Below are 19,980 nucleotides of genomic sequence, written 5' to 3' on the forward strand. Positions count from 1 at the left end.
TATAATATTTGCCTCTGAGGTAGTGGAGTAGAGGTAAAAGTACTGTAAAAAAATACCTCAACATTGTACTTAAAATTAAGTACAGTACTTGAGCAAATGTACTTAGTTACTTTACCTCACAGCTCTCTCTCTCTGTACACAGAGGACACAGCCGTCCACACAGTGAAGCTGTCACATCAGTGTTGTTCTGCCTTATATTATATACTGTAGCTTAACAACAGGGGAATACAATAATCTGTCAGAAATAAGAAAAAGTGATGTGTTTTCCAAAGGCATAAATTTCAGAATGTCTTTGCAACCCCTTGCTTAGCCCATTAAGACCGGGAACGCATCTGTGTCACTTTTTAGATGTATTTGGCTGTTCAAAAATAGCAGATCTACAAGCTCATAGCGCGGCACTCGGTGCTCAACTATGAGCTTGTAGATCTGCATTTTTTTTGTTTTCATCTTGACCGTTTTTGCAAAATCTTTGAATGTATATGTTCTAAAGCCAACATTTTAAACTCTGATCTGTGCTTCTGGCGGGGTCCCTGGAACAACATATTTTGAGATGGGGGGTCCGTGGCCAAATACATACCATTCCCGGGGGGTCCTTGACATGAAAAAGTTGGAGCAACACTGATATAGCAACGGACGGATAGGATCTAGAAGACATAAAATAATATATATTCAAAGATTTTCACACATTTTCAAGATGTTTTTAAAAAAAATAGCAGATATACAAGCTCATAGCGCGGCACTCGGTGCCGCGCTATGAGCTTGTAGATCTGCTATTTTTGAATAGCCCAAAGATATCACAAAAACGACACAGATGCGTCCCCGGTCGTAAAGGGTTAAAAATCAATAATATAGCTTATACACACGGCACAAAAGTCGAAGATAACAATGAAAAATATTATTGCATCGATTTGAGTTTTTGTTAAATTCTGATTAAGGTCCCGGGGTCTATTCTGTAGAATCATATCGTCCTGGCATTGCTTTTCACTCCCGACAGGGTTGCAACACAAGGCTAGAAGAATGAAACGGTCATAATAACAATAATGCATCTTTATGGCTTTGCCGTCACCATTGCTCTGCAACCTCAATAGCAGCAGTACCTCAAACAGGCTTCATTTAGCTGCTGCCCTTTGAGTTGGTTTGGAAGGTTAAAGGGATAATTCACCCAAAACATTTTTTTTATCGATTAGTTTATGATCTTTATTCAGCATAGGTAGTAGCAGGGTAGTTGTAGTTGCAGATACAATAAAAACTCATGCCCTTTTCTTTTTCTTACATACAGGAACAAACTGTACAATATGATACCATTCACACCATTCATAACCTCGTGTGACGTTTTCGACAATCTCTGATCGGGTTAAAATACGATGTTATACACGACTACGATGACTGATCGTCACCCAGACCAAAGAGAATAGACGTGGACCTCTCCGTTCGTTTTGTATACCGTGTGAAAAAACGTGACTTTCCCTATTCTGGCCGAAAATGACCGCGGGGAAAAAATGAGAACCGGAAACGGAATCTGCGTCATGAAACCTTAACCCAGTGACTCTGAAGGAGTCAGGAAGTGAAAGTGATCATGAGGAATAAACAGAATAGCGCGACCACAATCAAAAGTAAAAACTCGGGATTTCTGGTTCTGGCAGGGAGGGTACTCGGGGAAAACTCGGGATATCTTGGGGCGTGGCACTGAGAGAGTTAAATTGAGTACTTTTTTTTCTACCAATGTTCTTGTCTCTCTTCCCCCATGCAGCCTCTGGACTTTGAGACCAAGAGCAACTTCCTGCTGAGGATCGAGGCCACCAACCGCCACATCGACTCCAACTTCCTGAGCGTGGGTCCGTACAGCGACAGCACCACGCTGAGGGTGACGGTGGAGGACGTCAACGAGCCGCCCGTCTTCTCCACGCCGCTCAGCAGCATGGTGGTGTCCGAGGACGCCCGGGTGGGCACGTCCATCGGGAGGGTCTCGGCCCACGACCCCGACACCTCCAGCAGCGCCATCAGGTACTAACACGTTTACCGCCTATCCCCAGATATCTCGGGATATCAAATCCACCCGTTAACCGCCAGTGTTGGAAAAGTTACTAAAACATAGTAATATATTACTTATTACTTATTACTTGTTTAAAAAGTAATATAGTTACTTTACTTATTATTCCCTGCCAAAAGTAATTAGTTACTTTACTAGTTACTGGGAAAAAAGTAATATATTACTTTAAGTTACATATTACTTTAGTTACTTACTAAAACATTACTTTCCAACACTGTGTTGGAAAAGTTACTAAAACATAGTAACATATTACTTATTATATATTACTTGATTAAAAAGTAATATAGTTACTTGACTAGTTACTGGAAAAAAAGTCATAATATTACTTTAAGTCACATATTACTTTAGTTACTTTCCAGTGTAGTTAACCGCCTATCCCGAGATATCTCGAGATATTTCGGGATAGGGTCTTTTTGTGGTTTAATGCACGATCGCGCTGTTTTCTGTACCATCCTTGATTTTTTTTTCTCTTCCCATTCGCTTTCGACTCATCCTTGGCAAAAAAATAACCGCTTCCTGTTTCGGGTTTCCGGTTGTATCTTGAGGTAACTGGTTTTGCCCTGTTTTGGCTAGACGTGGTCGTTTTCACATGGTATAAAAAACATAATGGAAAGCTCCGGTTATATTTAATTTCCTCTGAACAACAGTTATCCTCTTCTTTGTGTTTTACCAACAGTCTGACACGCGATCATAATATATATAAATGTTATGTGGCCAGGGGGGGTGGGGGGGGTGGGTGGGGGCCTGTTTGCCAGGGACGTGCACAGATAGACTCTAGGTGGTGCTAGAGCACGTGCCGTTTGCCCTCTTGACCAGAAGTGCCCTTTTGAAAAAAAGGAAAAGAAAGTTGTTGTTTTTTTTTGTTTTTTTTGTTTTTACAGCAGGGGTCTTCAACAGGGGGTCCGGGACCCCTAGGGGGTCCTCAGAGTTACTACAGGGGGTCCGCCAGATCTGTATGTGATTATGATTTTTCTTTTTACCATAACCACTCGAAACCTAGCATCTACAAGCCCACAACGCCTCGCGCTGCGAGGCGTTGTGGGCTTGTAGATCGGCTATTTTTGGCAAAGAGGTATAGGTGTAGAGGGAAAAAAAGAGCAGACCAAGTTAACCAAAAAAAAGTATAATTTACTTGAGCACCTGCCCCTCAAAATGTCTATGCACGCCACTGATCAAAATGGATATACAAGTTCTGTGACCGGTTGCAAAGGTTATAATAAAACACAAATCGCTGGCACTGGGTGAGTATGTATGAATAAACTCTGGCAGTGAAAGTGTTAATAACAGCACTTTTATATATATATACGGAAAATCCCGTCATTTCAATGGTAGTGGATGGAGGGAAAGGACTTTTGTCCAAACCAAGAAACGGCAACCCATGGGTGCGAAGAGGGGCCACAACCTACCTGCCCGTCGGCTTCTCTCCCCCGAACACGGGCCAAGTGTGTATTCGAACCCACAGCCTCTGTAAAAGTGCCCCTATACAGCAAAATAGAATATAATATTATTCGTTACAACGATCCATCCACCAATCGCTTTACACGATGTATCCGAGTCTTGTGGAATCGGGGGGGGGGGGAAGCGTGCCGTCACAGTATTCCGTTCAACAGTTATTGGCAGTTGTATGTAGGTTGTTTTCGCCAAAAACAACAGAAAGCAGAGAAATGGGCATTTTTCCAAATCCATTAGAATGGTTTTGATCAGGGACGTGCACAGATAGACTCTAGGTGGCGCTAGAGCACCTGCCCCTAGGGGGTCCTCAGAGTTACTACAGGGGGTCCGCCAAATCTTTATGTGATATGATTTTTCTTTTTACCATAACCACTCGAAACCTAGCATCCCTTTTCTGAGGAGAACTTTAGCCAAAAATAGCCGATCTACAAGCCCACAACGCCTCGCAATGCAAGGCGTTGTGGGCTTGTAGATCGGCTATTTTTGGCAAAGAGGTATAGGTGTAGAGGGAAAAAAGAGCAGACCAAGTAAACAAAAAAAAAGTATAATTTACTTGAGCTCCTGCCCCTCAAAATGTCTGTGCACGCCACTGGTTTTGATTGATTGATTGATTGATTGATTGATTGATTGATGTACTTTGTTTAGTAAGACATGAGAACAACAGTACATGGAAGTACAAATTCACAATACAAGGTCTACTAAACTGGAAGACTCATTAAGCACTGAGCCTGAGCTTGTTTAAGATGAGATCCCCATGCACACACATCCTGATGACATATAAGAGACAGACAGTCTAAACACACTACTATACAGAATGTCATACAATCAGCTTACAAGTTACTGGTATGAAGAGTGGAAAAAATAGAGAAAAGAGTGGGGGGGTTGGGGGGGTTAAGACTTGGACATGGGCCATTTTCGAATTGCAGCCTCCTGAAGGTTTTTCTTTAGGGCAGTTTTGAAAGTGAGTAGGGTTTTACACTCCTTTACTTTTGTAAGCCTTATTGTAAGTCGCTTTGAATAAAAGCGTCTGCTAAATGACTCTAATGTAATGTAATGTACTCCTTTTGGTAGGGCATTCCACATTTTTGATGAATAGCATGCGAACGAGTTCATTCCCTTTACTGAGCCAAATCTGGGTTGAACATGATTCGTGGAGCTGCCTCTGGTGTTATGATCGTGGACTTCATTAACGTTTTGGAAGTGTTTAGACAAATACAGGGGGGTCCCAATGTTGAGGTGTATCTTGAAGACCAGGTTGTGAATGTGGCTGGTTGTTTTGCGAACGCGTGATTTCCTGCTTCACTGGGAGTCAAATGGTGACTGATGGGGTGTGTAGTTGATAGAAAATAAGTCCTATTTTTGGGGTGAACTACTCCTTTAAGTGACATAAACCTTGGTGCCTCACTACTCCTTCAGACTTTCTCCAAGAAACTCCATTCAACATTTAACCCATTTTTTTGAATAGCCAACATATGCTGGGGACCCCCTGGTACCCTCCCAAGGACCCCTGGGGTTATTTGTTGGCCCTGAAGCAATCAATGCTTCACAAACCAACAGTAAATGTTTTTGAAATACATTCTATGAACGTGCTAGACGGATGTCGTGATTGATTGAATACTTTATTAACAGTTTGCACAAAGTACAGTCACACAATAATGCAAACAGGATGACACCATTGTGGTCCTATGATTCAATTCATCAGGACTTATTGGAGGCGTTGCTGAGGTTCTCTGAGGTTGAGAGGCTGATGAGGCTGAGGTTCCACCCTCTGCCGTGGCTCCAGAAGAACATCTGTTGATTTGAAACACACAACAGATTATTTAAAACTATGGGACTTCAACGTGAACAAACACAATCATTCCTGTTATACTATTGTGATTTCATAAACAATGCATTTATTTTATGCATGTTTAAACTCTGGGTTTGAACAAGGTATGCTGGCACCATGCCAACAATGTTTCTATATTCCTGGAATTAACCTTAATTTTTAATTCATTTTATTTTAATGAACAAATGAATGAATGATGAATATATGAATTGAATGATTCATTCATTTCATGCTTGACACCATCATGGGTGACAGAAGTAACCCTTCCAAAAGAAGCTATGTGGGAGAAGTACTCAGCTTTTTTTTCAATAACGTGTTATAACACAATGTAGAAATACTCTGTTACAAGTAAAAGTCCTCTATTCAAAATGGTACTCAAAATGTACTAAAAGTAGTAAGTAAGTAAAAATATTAATTTAAAAAAATATATATTCGAAAATGTGTGCAATTTTCTCAAAGATATCACAAGCTCACACTTGCACTGCAACATGTTGTGTGTGTGTGTGTGTGTGTGTGTGTGTGTGTGTGTGTGTGTGTGTGTGTGTGTGTGTGTGTGTGTGTGTGTGTGTGTGTGTGTGTGTGTGTGTGTGTGTGTGTGTGTGTGTATATGATGGCCACCATGATGCGACGCGTTGTGATCTTGTAGATCATAAGTAAATATGTCGAGGTGTACATTACATGTTGCCTTACCTTTTAGATTGCACAATGGCAGCATAATTGATTTCCTCAGGAGCATGCATACGCCACGTGTCGCGTCCGACATCCCCTCTCTGCACTTGGACAAAGGTTCGTAGCAAGAGTCACCATACAGAGGTCCATTCGCATTCGCAACCTCCTGCATGCAAGAGCAAATATCTCCGAAAGGCATACCTGAGAAAGAGATAGAGAGGAGAGGATACACAGGAGAGGTGAGGTGGTTAGAACGTTCAAGTTTGGCGGTTAGGGCTGGGGTCATCAATACGTCTGTACACAGACACATGTTCAGTGGTGGAAAGTAACTGAGTACATTTACTTGAGCACTGAACTTAAGTACAATTTTGAGGTATTTGTACTGATGAGCATTTCCAATTTCCGATACTTCTACTTCTACTCCACTACATCTCAGAGGCAAATATTGTACTTTTTCTTCACCACAGTTATTGGAAAACCTTAGCTACTTTGCAGATATACATTATGATATTATCAAACATACATTAACCACTTTAGCCCTATTTTATACCTAGGCTATTTGAAAATAGCAGATCTACAAGCTCACAACGCGTCGCATCAATACCGTGTAGAAATACTCTGTTACAAGTAAAAGTCTGGTATTAAAAACTCACTTGGGTAAAAGTAAAAAAGTATTGGCATCAAAATATACTTAAAGTACCAAAAGTAAAAGTACTCATTATGCAGAAGGTCCCATCCAATTATTATTTTTTTGTTTACAAATATGTAGAAATCCTTTGAAAATAGCAGATCTACAAGCTCACAACGCGGCGCTTTGTGATGGTTATTTTAAATTAAATTGCCAAAGTATATGGATCTGAAGTAGTTTAATTATAATAATCAAAATCTACAAAGTAACTAGTGACTAAAGTTTTCAGATAATTGTAGTGGAGTAAAAAGTTCGATATTTGTCTCTGAGATGTAGTGGAGTAGAGGTATAAAGTATAGCTAATTGGAATAATCCAGTAAAGTAAAAGTACCTCAAATTGTACTCAAGTACAGTACTTGATTGCATGTACTTAGTTACTTTACACCGCTAATAATGATAAAGGCTGTGGAATCAAATCACATTACATGAAATACCTACATTGGGGAATTAGGTAGCAGCATTGTCCATTGATGTCCAACCCATAACAGTCGATACTGCATTCTGCACTGTCCAGTGTGAACCCAGCAAGGAGAGTGAAAAACAGCAACTTGAACATGTTCCTGGCTTTAGCAAGATGGTGGTCTGAATGGCAATGTTCAGCTCCTGGCTTCAACAAGATGGTGGTCTGAATGGCAATGTTCAGCTCCTGGGCTTCAGCAAGATGGTGGTCTGAATGGCAATGTTCAGCTCCTGGCTTCAACAAGATGGTGGTCTGAATGGCAATGTTCAGCTCCTGGCTTCAACAAGATGGTGGTCTGAATGGCAATGTTTAGCTCCTGGCTTCAACAAGATGGTGGTCTGAATGGCAATGTTTAGCTCCTGGCTTCAACAAGATGGTGGTCTGAATGGCAATGTTCAGCTCCTGGGCTTCAACAAGATGGTGGTCTGAATGGCAATGTTTAGCTCCTGGGCTTCAACAAGATGGTGGTCTGAATGGCAATGTTCAGCTCCTGGCTTCAACAAGATGGTGGTCTGAATGGCAATGTTCAGCTCCTGGGCTTCAACAAGATGGTGGTCTGAATGGCAATGTTCAGCTCCTGGGCTTCAACAAGATGGTGGTCTGAATGGCAATGTTCAGCTCCTGGCTTCAACAAGATGGTGGTCTGAATGGCAATGTTTAGCTCCTGGCTTCAACAAGATGGTGGTCTGAATGGCAATGTTCAGCTCCTGGGCTTCAACAAGATGGTGGTCTGAATGGCAATGTTCAGCTCCTGGCTTCAACAAGATGGTGGTCTGAATGGCAATGTTCAGCTCCTGGGCTTCAACAAGATGGTGGTCTGAATGGCAATGTTCAGCTCCTGGCTTCAACAAGATGGTGGTCTGAATGGCTACAACAAAGTGCTGGACAGCCTTTTTATACTATTCTAAGCCCCGCCTTAAGGGACAGCCAGGGAGAAACCAGTCTGACCAGTATATACAGTACAGGTCAGTCTCGGGGTGGACCAGACTAAAGCATGTACTGTAGGGTCAATAAAGCAAACGTAGATCTGGCCAAACCAGTCGGTCAGAGAGATCCACTCATACATTATGGTGAAACTTTAACTTTTTTTTTTAGATTTGAGCTAAAAAGCATTATTTTACACTTTGGGCTATTCAAAAAATAGCAGATATGCAACGAGCTTGTATATCTGCTATGTTTTGAAAAAAAATTAGAACATTTGTGCAAATCTTTGAATATATATGTATTTAAAGCAAACATTTGTAACTCAAACCTTTGCTTCTGGGGGGGGGGGGTCCCTGGAACAAAACATTTTGAGATGGGGGTCCGCGGCCAAATACATACTGTATCATTTTGAGGTCCTTGACATTAAAAAGTTTGAAAACCACTGACATAGCAACATATGTTTCTAAAAAAAAAAAAAAAAAAACATATGTCGCAATATCAATGGTTCTCAGACTTTGTTCATGTCAAGGACCCCCAAAATGATATGTATTTGGCCACGGACCCCCATCTGAAAATAGCTTGTTCCAGGGTATTACTGGAGTATTTCCAATTTTCAGTACTTTTACTTCTACTCCACTACAATTATCTGAAAACTTTAGTTACTTTGCAGATATAAATGATGACATTATAAAACATACATTAACCACTTCAGCACTATTTTATACATAGGCTATTTGAAAATAGCTGATCTACACAACATTTTAGTACTTTTACTTTTGGTACTTTAAGTATATGTTGATGCCAATACTTTTGTACTTTTACTCAAATAACATTTTGAACACAGACTTTTTACTTGTAACAGAGTATTTTTATATTATGGTATTCTGCTTAAGCAAAATATCTGAGTAGCCTATACTTCCACCACTATTGAAGAGGCACTTCAACCAAAACACTAACACGACACCATAGTGATTCATATCAGTTTGCATGTATTTTTCAACACAATGCATCATTAGCTTCTCAATGCCATTTGCTTTTAGAGTTTTTTTTATTTTATTATTTTTTTTCCTTCATTTTCCAAAAAAAGAAAACAAATATTAAAAATAAATGAAAAAATAAATTGAAAAAAATCGCGTATTAGGGGGTCGGTATTAATCACCAGAACTAAGGACGGGTGTTTTTGATGAATCTAACATGGTTAAAATGCAGTTACAATGGGTTTGTATAGGAAGGGGGCATGTCTGGTAAAATTAATATCAAATATCTACAGTAAATACTGAATCGAGCAACTTAAAAACTTTCTGGGGGTTCACAAAGGACTGAGGAGACGATAAAATTACAAAAGTTTTTTTGAAAGTGAAATATCTCTTTCACTTGAGTATTTCCAAATTCCAATACTTTTATTCCTAATCCACTACATCTCGGATCCAAATATTGTGCATTTGCTCCACCACAATTATTTGAAAACTTTAGTTATTAGTTACTTTTTAGATGTTTATTTTTATTACAGAACATACTGTACATTAACCACTTCAGCCCTATATACATTTTGGCCATTTTAAAATAGTCGATCTACAAGCACAGTGAGCTTGTAGATGAGCTTGTAGATTTGCTTCTGGGGGGATTCTACAAATGTCTTCTAAATCCTAACAGTTTTTTGAAAAAAACTCTTGTTGCTGTAATATCAGTGGTTCTCAAAAATGATATGTATTTGGCCGTGGACCCCCGTCTTCCAGGGCCCCCCCCAGAAGTTGTAACAGTTAAAAATGTTTGCTTTAAAAAATATTCATATTCAAAGATTTGCACACATTTTCACAATTTTTCTAAAATAAAATGACAAAGATGTGTTTCTGGTCTCAAAGGGTTAAGTTGGGGGGGGGGGCCCTGGTGGTCTAACTAGTTCAACCAGGACCAGACCTCTTTGTCTGGTTTCACTGCTTTGTCTGGTTTCACTTCCTGAAAGCACCGTCTTCCTGCATACCTACAGTCAGGCACAGTGCACATCAAAGGGGGGCTTGAGCCCCCCGCCCTGTTCCCCTCTGTAAATCAAAGTGCCGTCTCCAGCCCATGGATTCAGCATTTACCAGTGGTACAATATTTGCCTCTAAGATGTGGCTGAAAATTGGAAATACTCCAATAAAGTTAAAATACCTGAATTGTATAATAACAGAATACGTTCGGTGCCTGGAATCTCACCGTTGCGTTCCATTATACTGTTTAACCCTTTGATACCTGGAACGCATCTGATGTCTTTGGCTATTAACAAATAGCAGATCTACAAGCTCATAGCGTGGCACCGAGTGCCGCGCTATGAGCTCGTAGATCTGCTATTTTTTTTTTAATCTTGAAAACATTTTTGTTTTCGATTTTTTTCCAAAAACTGTTATGATTTTGATTTTTTTAAAGAATCGCCTCAGGTCTTAATGGGTTAAAGCTGTAGACTACATGACGAGCGATCCATGAAAAAAAAGCATGCCTCCATTTTGCCCGATAGGCCTGGCTAACGGCTGGAACGATAACATCTTTCACGCGGGGTCACAATGGCAAAGCGATCGCGGATACAAAATGAGTCGTTTAACCCCAGCGTAAAACGTTTTGGAGTTACAGGGGTTTTAGAGAAGGAGATAGAACGGAAGCGGATGGGGAGCCATGTTTTTGACACGGTGATCCATCTGTCCCTTCCTTTTCAGAATCGCCTTGGGTGATTCCAGAGCTGCTCTAGCCCCTCCCGCGTGGAAAGAAACGAAAAAAACAAAAAGATAAAAAAAACATATTATATACCTTCTTGGCACTCCACGGGTGTATTTGCAAAAACGTATATAATATATATATATATATATATATATATATATATATATATATATATATATATATATATATATATATATATATATATATATATATATATATATATATATATATATATATGGTTTTGGCACTCAATGTGTTAAGTACAGTACCTGAGTAAATGTACTTAGTTACTTTCCACCACCACTTCTACTATGGTGAAAGAAATGCAACCGAAGGCAGCGTTCAACAGAAATGCCTTTCCTAGCCTTGGATAAAGACTAGATGTATTTTACCCATTATAGAGGCCTAAGCAAATGCCAAGACTTGATAAAATGCATATAATGTAGTCTTGACCCAAGGCTTGCCTAACTCTCCTGAACTTTAAAGGGATAGTTCACCAAATTGTTTTTATCTTTTTTTCTATCGATTAGTCACGCCATGGACACCAGTAGGCAGTGGTTCCGGTAGGAGACACAAAGGATACTCTTTGTGTCTCCAACCGGAAACGCTGCCGGTCTTCAAATTATTGTCTTAGTCTCCATGGGGTGACTAATCGATAGATAAAAAGTCATTTTGGGGGTGAACTATCTCTTTTAATTTATGTAAATGCTGTGTAGAAATCAATGCTGTACTCCTCATCTCCAGTAAATATATGGTTGTAGTCTACTTGGTTATTGTCGCGCACCGAACATAGACAATTTAGATTGGCTATTTGTTGCTATTTTTGCCAAAAAGTGCACTTCAGAAATTTCATGGGGGTCCGCGGCCAAATACATGTCTTTGTGGGTGGTCCTTGACACAAGTTTAAGAACCACTGATATTATAGCAACATAAGAAACAATCTTAGGATTTAGAAGACATTTGTAGAATCCCCACAGAAGCAAAGATTAGACTTAAACATGTTCACTTTTAAAAAAAGTACTAGACCATACCCGTGGGGGGATATGTGCACATGACTTGGCAACCCGGGAGCCAGCGAACACAAAAACTCTAATAAACAGCTGACATTTGGGGAAAACGATAAACGGGCTTCGCTGCTCCGTGCACATGGTAATGGTCAATGTCTGTGTGCAAATTCAGATCAATTGATCCAGCCACCGAGGAGAACCGGGCAGAAGAGATTTTGGGCACACCACCACCCTCACACCACTACAGAGCTTTGGTTAATTATAGGAGGATTATGGAAGGATATTCAATGATTTGTACAAATGTTAAAGTGGGGTGCCGTGATTTTCAGTGTTTTTTTCCCCCCATAAAACATAATCATCAGGTATCATGGTTATACTAGGAGGATTTTTTTTTCTCAAAAAAGTGTACATAAATTGTTAAAATTATGTTTTTATGTGGACACGCCTCCAGTTCATTAAGTATACCTGTTTCTCACTTTAGCACCTCCTCCACCACCTTAGCACCACCCACCTGTCCTAGTCCCTCCTCCTCCTCATGCCCACACCTGTTGTGTTATGATAATGAGGGGGAGGGTGTATTTCTACTGTGTCATTAAAGGGCTGTTTCTCTATTGGCACGTTTGACCGTCAAGGTTTCAGCCTCCAGGAAGAAACTCAAAATAGTCAGAGAAGACATAAAACACGATAAAAAACACCACCAGGGGGCTTAATGAAGTTCTATCAACCTCATAGACACATGAAAAACAGAAAAAGTGCAAATACATGGCACCACCTCTTTAAAGAATTTTCAAATAAATAGCTTGTATATCTGCTATTTTTGAATAGCCCAAATCATTAGATCAGGGGTCTTCAACAGGGGGTCCGGGACCCCTAGGGGGTCCTCAGAGTTGCTACAGGTGGTCCGCCAAATCTCTGTGTGATAGGATCGTTGTTTTTTACATTAACCACTTGAACACTAGCAACCCCATTCTAAGGAAACTTTAGCTGAAAATAGTAGATCTACTGCGAGCTTGTAGATCGGCTATTTTCGGCAAAGAGGGGAAAAAAGAGCACACCAAGTACAGAGTGAAAGTTTACTAACTATTGACGGTTTAAGTCGTTAAATGTCTGAAAATACACATTAACATGAATCCAACATCTATGAAAAACTTTAATTTGCAACACAAGTTTATGTAATATATAGTGGGGGTCCCTGCTTCATCACTCTCTCAGTTAAGGGGTCCTTGGCCTGAAAAGGTTGAGGACCCCTGCATTAGATAATGGTTATAGCTAAAACATGTTAAAGATTGAATGGGTTAAATGCCCCCAAATCCATCGTGTCCACTTTCACTCGACAGGAGTGGTGAAAGAATATTAACCACTGTGCCACTGTGTCAGATGTAAGATAATACAAACATTCGGTTGGCCCCCCCTGTAGTAACTCAGAGGACCCCTTAGGTGGTCCCGGACCCCCTGTTGAAGACCCCTGGCTTAGATCTTTAGATTTAAGCGTAGAGCGGACCCAACATCATGAATGCATGTTGGCCCTAAAGCATTCAATGCTTCACAAACCAACAGTAAATATTTTGAAATACATTCTATGAACGTGCTAGACGGATGTCGTGATTGATTGAATACTTTATTAACAGTTTGCACAAAGTACAGTCACACAATAATGCAAACAGGATGACACCATTGTGGTCCTATGATTCAATTCATCAGGACATATTGGAGGCGTTGCTGAGGTGATTCCCTCTGCCGTGGCTCCAGAAGAACACCTGTTGATTTGAAACACACAACAGATTATTTATAACTATGGGACTTCAATGTGAACAAAAAAAAAAAAAATATGCATTTTTAAACTCTGGGTTTGAACAAGGTATGCTGGCACCATGCCCAACAATGTTTCTATATTCCTGGAAATAACCTTTATTTTTTTGTTGATTATTGTAATTAATTTTATTTTAATGAATGAATGATGAATATATGAATTGAATGATGCATTATTTTGTTTTAATTTCAATCCTGCCAAAAGAAGCCATTTGGGAGAAGTACTCTGCTTTTTTTTCCTCTCGAGTGAAAGTATCTATTTCTATACTCCTATATACTCTGTTACAAGTAAAATTCCTCTATTCAAAATGGTTCTCAAAATGTACCAAAAGTAGGAGTAAAAATAATGATTTAAAAACATATATTTGAAAATGTGTGCAATTTTCTCAAAGATATCACAAGCTAACGCTTGCATTGCAACATGTTGTGAGCTTGTAGATCGGATGTGTGTGTGTGTGTGTGTGTGTGTGTGTGTGTGTGTGTGTGTGTGTGTGTGTGTGTGTGTGTGTGTGTGTGTGTGTGTGTGTGTGTGTGTGTGTGTGTGTGTGTGATGGCCACCATGATGTGACGCGTTGTGATCTTGATCAAGGTGTACATTACGTGTTGCCTTACCTTTTATTAATTGCACACCGGCAGCATTGATTTCATCAGGCCCGCGCACATGCGACGTGCCATGGTATCCCCCTCTGTGCACTGGTAAAACAAGTTGTTGCAAGCCTCACCACCACTCGCCTTCCCATTAACGCAAGCGCAAAAAGATGGGATTTGTTCATACATACCTGAGAAAGAGATTAGAATGTTAAAGTGTGGAGGTTAGGACTGGGGTCATCAATATGTCTGTACACAGACACATGTTCAGTGGTGGAAAGTAACTGAGTACATTTACTTGAGTACTGTACTTAAGTACAATTTTGAGGTATTTTTTTACTTTACTTAAGCATTTCCAATATTATTCCGATACTTTTAATTCTACTCCAGTACATCTCAAATAGGCAAATATTGTACTTTTACTCCACCACATTTGAAAACGTTAGTTACTTTGAAGATATAAATGATGATATTATGAAACATACATTAACCACTTTAGCCCTATTTTATACTAGGCTATTTGAAAATAGCAGATCTACAAGCTCGCAACGCGTCGCATCAATACTGCAATGTAGAAATACTCAGTTAGAAGTAAAAGTCTGGTATTAAAAACTTACTTGGGTAAAAGTACAAAAGTATTGGCATGAAAATATACTTAAAGTACCAAAAGAAAAGTACTCATTATGCAGAAGGTCCCATTTCATATATTATTATTTTTGTTTAAAAATATGTAGAAATCCTTTGAAAATAGCAGATCTACAAGCTCACAACACGTCGCTTTGTGATGGCTATTTTAAATTAAATCTGAAGTAGTTTAGTAATAATAATCAAAATCTACAAAGTAACTAAAGTTTTCAGATAATTGTAGTGGAGTGAAAAGTTCAATATTTGTCTCTGAGATGTAGTGGAGTAGAAGTAAAAAAAGAGTAAAAAGTTCAATATTTAGAGGTAGAGTAGAGGTATAAAGTATATCTAATTGGAATAATCCAGTAAAGTAAAGGTACCTCAAATTGTACTCAAGCACAGTACTTGATTGCATGTACTTAGTTACTTCACACCACCGCTAATAATGATAAAGGCTGTGGAATCAAATCACATTACATGAAATACCTACATTCTAGGTTGCAGCAGTGTCCACCGATGTACACCCCGTTACAGCTGGGAGGTTTGGGGGGACAATGAGCTATGTTGTGACCAACACATTCTCACTCCCAACTAGTCACTTAATGAAGAACCGTCAGTAGCCCCTAAACGTCCGATTATGAAGGTCCTGGTTCCCCTAAAAGTCCGATTTTGCAGTCCTGGTTATTTCTCCCTAACGCCCTAAAAAGTCCAAACGGGACTATTTCGTTTGCGCATGCGCAAATGAACGTATAGTGTGGTGGGTGTGGTGGATTGCTCCATTTACAACGCTAACGTCCAGGTCATAAACGATCAGATTTCAAATATGAAGTGCTTAACTAAAGGCCACGGATGTTATAATTGTGTACGTTCCAGCTTGAGTACCCATATCTTCCGTATTGTTCAATAAAAAGCCTTTTAATCCGATCGACGGCCATTTTCTCCGTCTTTTCATCAGCTTTCAACTATGCGATCCTATCGGTTGGGAGGTGTATTGCACATTATAACTCTATGCGAAAATGGCCGACGATCGGATTAAAATGCTTTTTATCCAACAATACGGAAGATATGGGTACTCATGCTGAAACGTCGGCATGTATAACATCCTGGGAATTTAGGTAAGCACTCCATATTTGAAATCTGAACGTTTGTGTAGACGTTACAGTTGTAAATTGAGCAATTCATCACACCAGGTTGAAGAATGTCCATGACCGTCATCTTTCAGGCCTACCGCTGATAACCATTAGCACATTGGTTCTCAAAGTGGGGTCCGGGGACCCCCAGGGGTACTTGAGGGGGTTCCAGGGGGTCCCCAGCTAAATGATGGACAGGGACCAAATGGACCCTTATGGGTCTGTAACTCTGAGAGTGTACAAATGTAACCAAATGGACCCTAACAGGTCCATTTGGTTCCATTTGTACACTCTCAGAGTTAAATTAACATTGATTTTACAATATGAATGTGGGTCCCAGAGACCTACATGCCATTAAATGGGGGTCCGTAGCCTAATGCATGTCAAACTGGGGGTCCTTGAAATTAAAATGGTTGAAATCACTGCTATAGAGCCGTAAAAATCTTCTCTTATGGGGGTCCCTGGCTTATCTTTTCAAATGGGGGTCCGCGGTCTAATAAGTGTCTATTTGGGGGTCCTTGGCACGAAAAAGTTTGAGAACCATTGCATTAGCACATGAAGTCAATTCATTGTTTAATTTCAAATAAGTTTAATTTCACTTATACCACTTCATTCTGTTGATGTTTCTATTTTACTGCTACAGCAATTCATCACAAGGCTTTTTCTTTACTATTTAGCATAAATATAGTCCTGGTTATTTCTCCCTAACGCCCTAAAAAGTCCAAACGGGACTATGTGGTTTGCGCATGTGCAAAGGAACGTTCAACATGGTGTGGTGGGTGTGGTGGGGATTGCTCCATTTACAACGCTAACGTCCAGGTCATAAACGATCAGATTTCAAATATGAAGTGCTTAACTAAAGGCCATGGATGTTAAAATGGTGTACGTTCCAGCTTGAGTACCCATATCTTCAGTATTGTTCAATAAAAAGCCTTTTAATCCGATCGACGGCCATTTTCTCCGTCTTTTCATCAGCTTTCAACTATGCGATCCTATCGGTTGGGAGGTGTATTGCACATTATAACTCTATACTAAAATGGCAGCCAATCGGATTAAAATGCTTTTTATTGAACAACACGGAATATACGGGTATTTTTGAGGGATTGTACATAATTTTAACGTCCGTGGCCATGGGTTAAGCACTTTATAGTTGAAATCTAGACGTTTATGTAGATGTACGGGCCGTAAATGGAAAAAGTGCAAACATCAGGTTGAAGTGTCATGATATGAAACTTATCTATCTATCTATCTATCTATCTACATTGGACTGACACAACGTGAGCTAAGAGACGTGGCTTAAATGCAACATAACACACATCACCACCCAAACAAACCTGGAAATATTCTGTGCATTTTCATATTTTGTTGATCATTTTTCGATAAGTGTTTGTTGAGAACGAGAGATTTGTTTAACTTTTCCAACCCCGTGACGTCACGTCAGATTACTTCCGCATTCCGCGTGTTCGTACTCATGTCTCTGTCAGTGTCAATAAAGATCTGACAAAACAAATGTTTTATGATCTATCTAAACGTTCAAATGTTTTAAAAAGGTACTGACCCTATGGCCACGGATGTTACAATTATGTGCGGGCCCTTAAAAGTACCCGTATCTTCCGTATTGTTTAATAAAAAGTATTTTAATCTGATTGGTGGCCATTTTATCAGAGAGTTGTAATGTTGCGTGAGTGCAGTACACCTTTCAACCCATAGGGTCAGGTGAAAACATATGGGGAAAATGGCCAGCAATTGGATTAAAAGGCTTTTTATTGAACATTACAAAAGATAGAGGTACTTTTGAGAACCCATACATGATTTTAACATTTGTGGCCATGAGTTAATACTTTTATATTTAAAGTGTGAAGATTTATGTTGATGTACAGGCTGTAAATGCAGAAGTGCAAACACCAGGTTAAAGTTTCGCCATGACTGCCATAATGTATTATGGTTTCCAAGTGCTATACTGCCACCGGACATAAACATTAAACAGATCAAATAATTGCTGTTTGTGGTTCTATAGGGCGTTGGTGTAAAGTAACTAAGTACATTTACTCAAGTACTGTACTTAAGTACAATTTTGAGGTATTTTTACTTTACTGGAGTATTTCCCAATTCTCAGTACTTTAAACGAAATGATGCAACGCTGATATCGCTTTTGTAATGCATTTTATAATATTTAAGGCACCCGTGTGTATTGTATTCCAATAATAATAATAATAATAATAATAAGGGTAATAATAATCATAATAATAATAATGTAATTATAGAGCAGTAACACACTGAAATAATAAGGGTAATAATAATAATAATAAGGGTAATAATTGAATGTAGAGCAGTAACACAATGGAATAATAATGTAATGTATAGAGCAGTAACACACTGGAATAATAATAATAATAATAATAATAAGGGTAATAATAATAATAAGGGTAATAATAATAATAATAATAATAATAACATGTGTGAGGAAAGTTATATTGGCGTGTTCGAGCTGAAGAGCTGATAAATAATCCATTGTCCGATTCAGCGCCCCCTAGTGGCCAAGTTATTCTAGAAGGACCGTAACCCTAATTTTCAGAACCACATGTCTGTGTGAGAGGAAATTTATATTGGCGCGTTCGTGCTGAAGAGCTGATAAATAATCCATTGTCCGATCGTGTTCTCGCCCCCTAGTGGCCAAGTTAATCAACAAAGCACGTAACCCTAGCTTTCGCAACCACATGTCCGTGTGAGAGGAAACTTATATTGGCACGTTCGCGCTGAAGAGCTGATAAATAATCCATTGTCCGATCGTGTTTTCGCCCCCTAGTGGCCAAGTTAATCGAGAAAGCGCGTAACCCTAGCTTTCGCAACCACATGTCCTCGTGTGAGGAAACTTATATTGGCGCGTTTGGGCTGATTAGCAGATACGGAATCCGTTGTCCGATTGTGTTTTCGCCCCCTAGTGGCTGAGATAATAGCGAAAAACTGTTCAAAAATAGTAAAAACAAAATCGGACACCAGTATATGCATCAGCGCGCCACCCCGAACGTGCTCGTATAACTCTTCTCGCACACGGCCTTACCGTTCTCTTTAAATGGCTGGGGACTAATCTCAACTTATTTCGCAAAATAACACGACATATCTCCTTAACGATACGTTTTTAGAATCCGTCGTTCGGATATGTTGTACAGCTCGCCGAGACGCACGCATGGATGTCTTGTTTGTCCCGCTACGACACTTCTAACGTTTGCTTCTGACAATGACATAAGGTACATGGAGTCGTAGAACCTTCACCCATACTGAGAGACAAATTCAGAAATTGGTAAAAATGTCGGTTAGGGACAAACAAGATATCCATGCGTGCGTCTTGGCAAGTTGAACAACATATCCAAACATTGGACTATAAGTCCTTATCGTATTTGAGATATTAAAAAAAATGCAATTGTTTCGGCCGCGTCGACCTTTGCAGTCTTTTCGGTGAACTTTTGAACTTATCAGTGTCAGAAAAAATCAGGATTGGTTCCAATAAATCCGGCTTACTCTCAACATGGATGGAGAGAAGTTTCAGATTTTTAAAAAATATCTCCATTGATTTATCACAGATTAGGTGCTCGATACCGCACGTACAAATCAATGTTTGACAAAACCACTTTCCCAAAGTTTACAAAAATCGAGACCTATCCCATTCGATTCAGCGTCCTTTTTTGAGTCTGAAAAGGTGTTTTTTAATATAAAAAAAATATATAAAAAAAAAATGTGAGAAAAGCTAAACCTTGAACTATTTCAAAAATCGATAACTTCTTATTAAAGAATTCTAGACCATTGATGTAACCTACCATTCGACTCGAAATCATCTCAGTAAGCGGTTGGAAGGGTCGAAAAAAAATATATATATATATATATTTTTGTGAAAAAAGCCTCACGTTTATGACAATTTAACGCTTTTTTAAACCACTTTCCCAAAAGTAAAAAAAAATCGAGACCTATCCCATTCAATTCAACGTCCTTTTCTGAGTCTGAAAATGTGTTTTCTAATTAAAAAAAATATATTTTTGAAAAATGTGAGAAAAGCTTAACTTTA

At 39.3% G+C, this 19,980-nt stretch overlaps 1 protein-coding gene across 1 annotated transcript in view; it reads left to right on the plus strand.

Annotated features, from left to right (window-relative positions):
* The window catches only part of cdh7a (cadherin 7a), a gene marked incomplete at both ends in the record, with an annotated part of 341,167 nt that overhangs the window by 213,232 nt on the left and 107,955 nt on the right, over positions 1-19,980 (plus strand). The window contains one exon of the mRNA XM_084048218.1: positions 1,751-2,004. Coding sequence (XP_083904344.1) covers positions 1,751-2,004 — 254 coding nt within the window. The remainder of the gene's footprint in view (positions 1-1,750; positions 2,005-19,980) is intronic.

Source organism: Gymnoscopelus microlampas (genome assembly GCF_963454915.1).
Source record: "Gymnoscopelus microlampas genome assembly, chromosome: 22".
Lineage (NCBI taxonomy): Eukaryota > Metazoa > Chordata > Actinopteri > Myctophiformes > Myctophidae > Gymnoscopelus > Gymnoscopelus microlampas.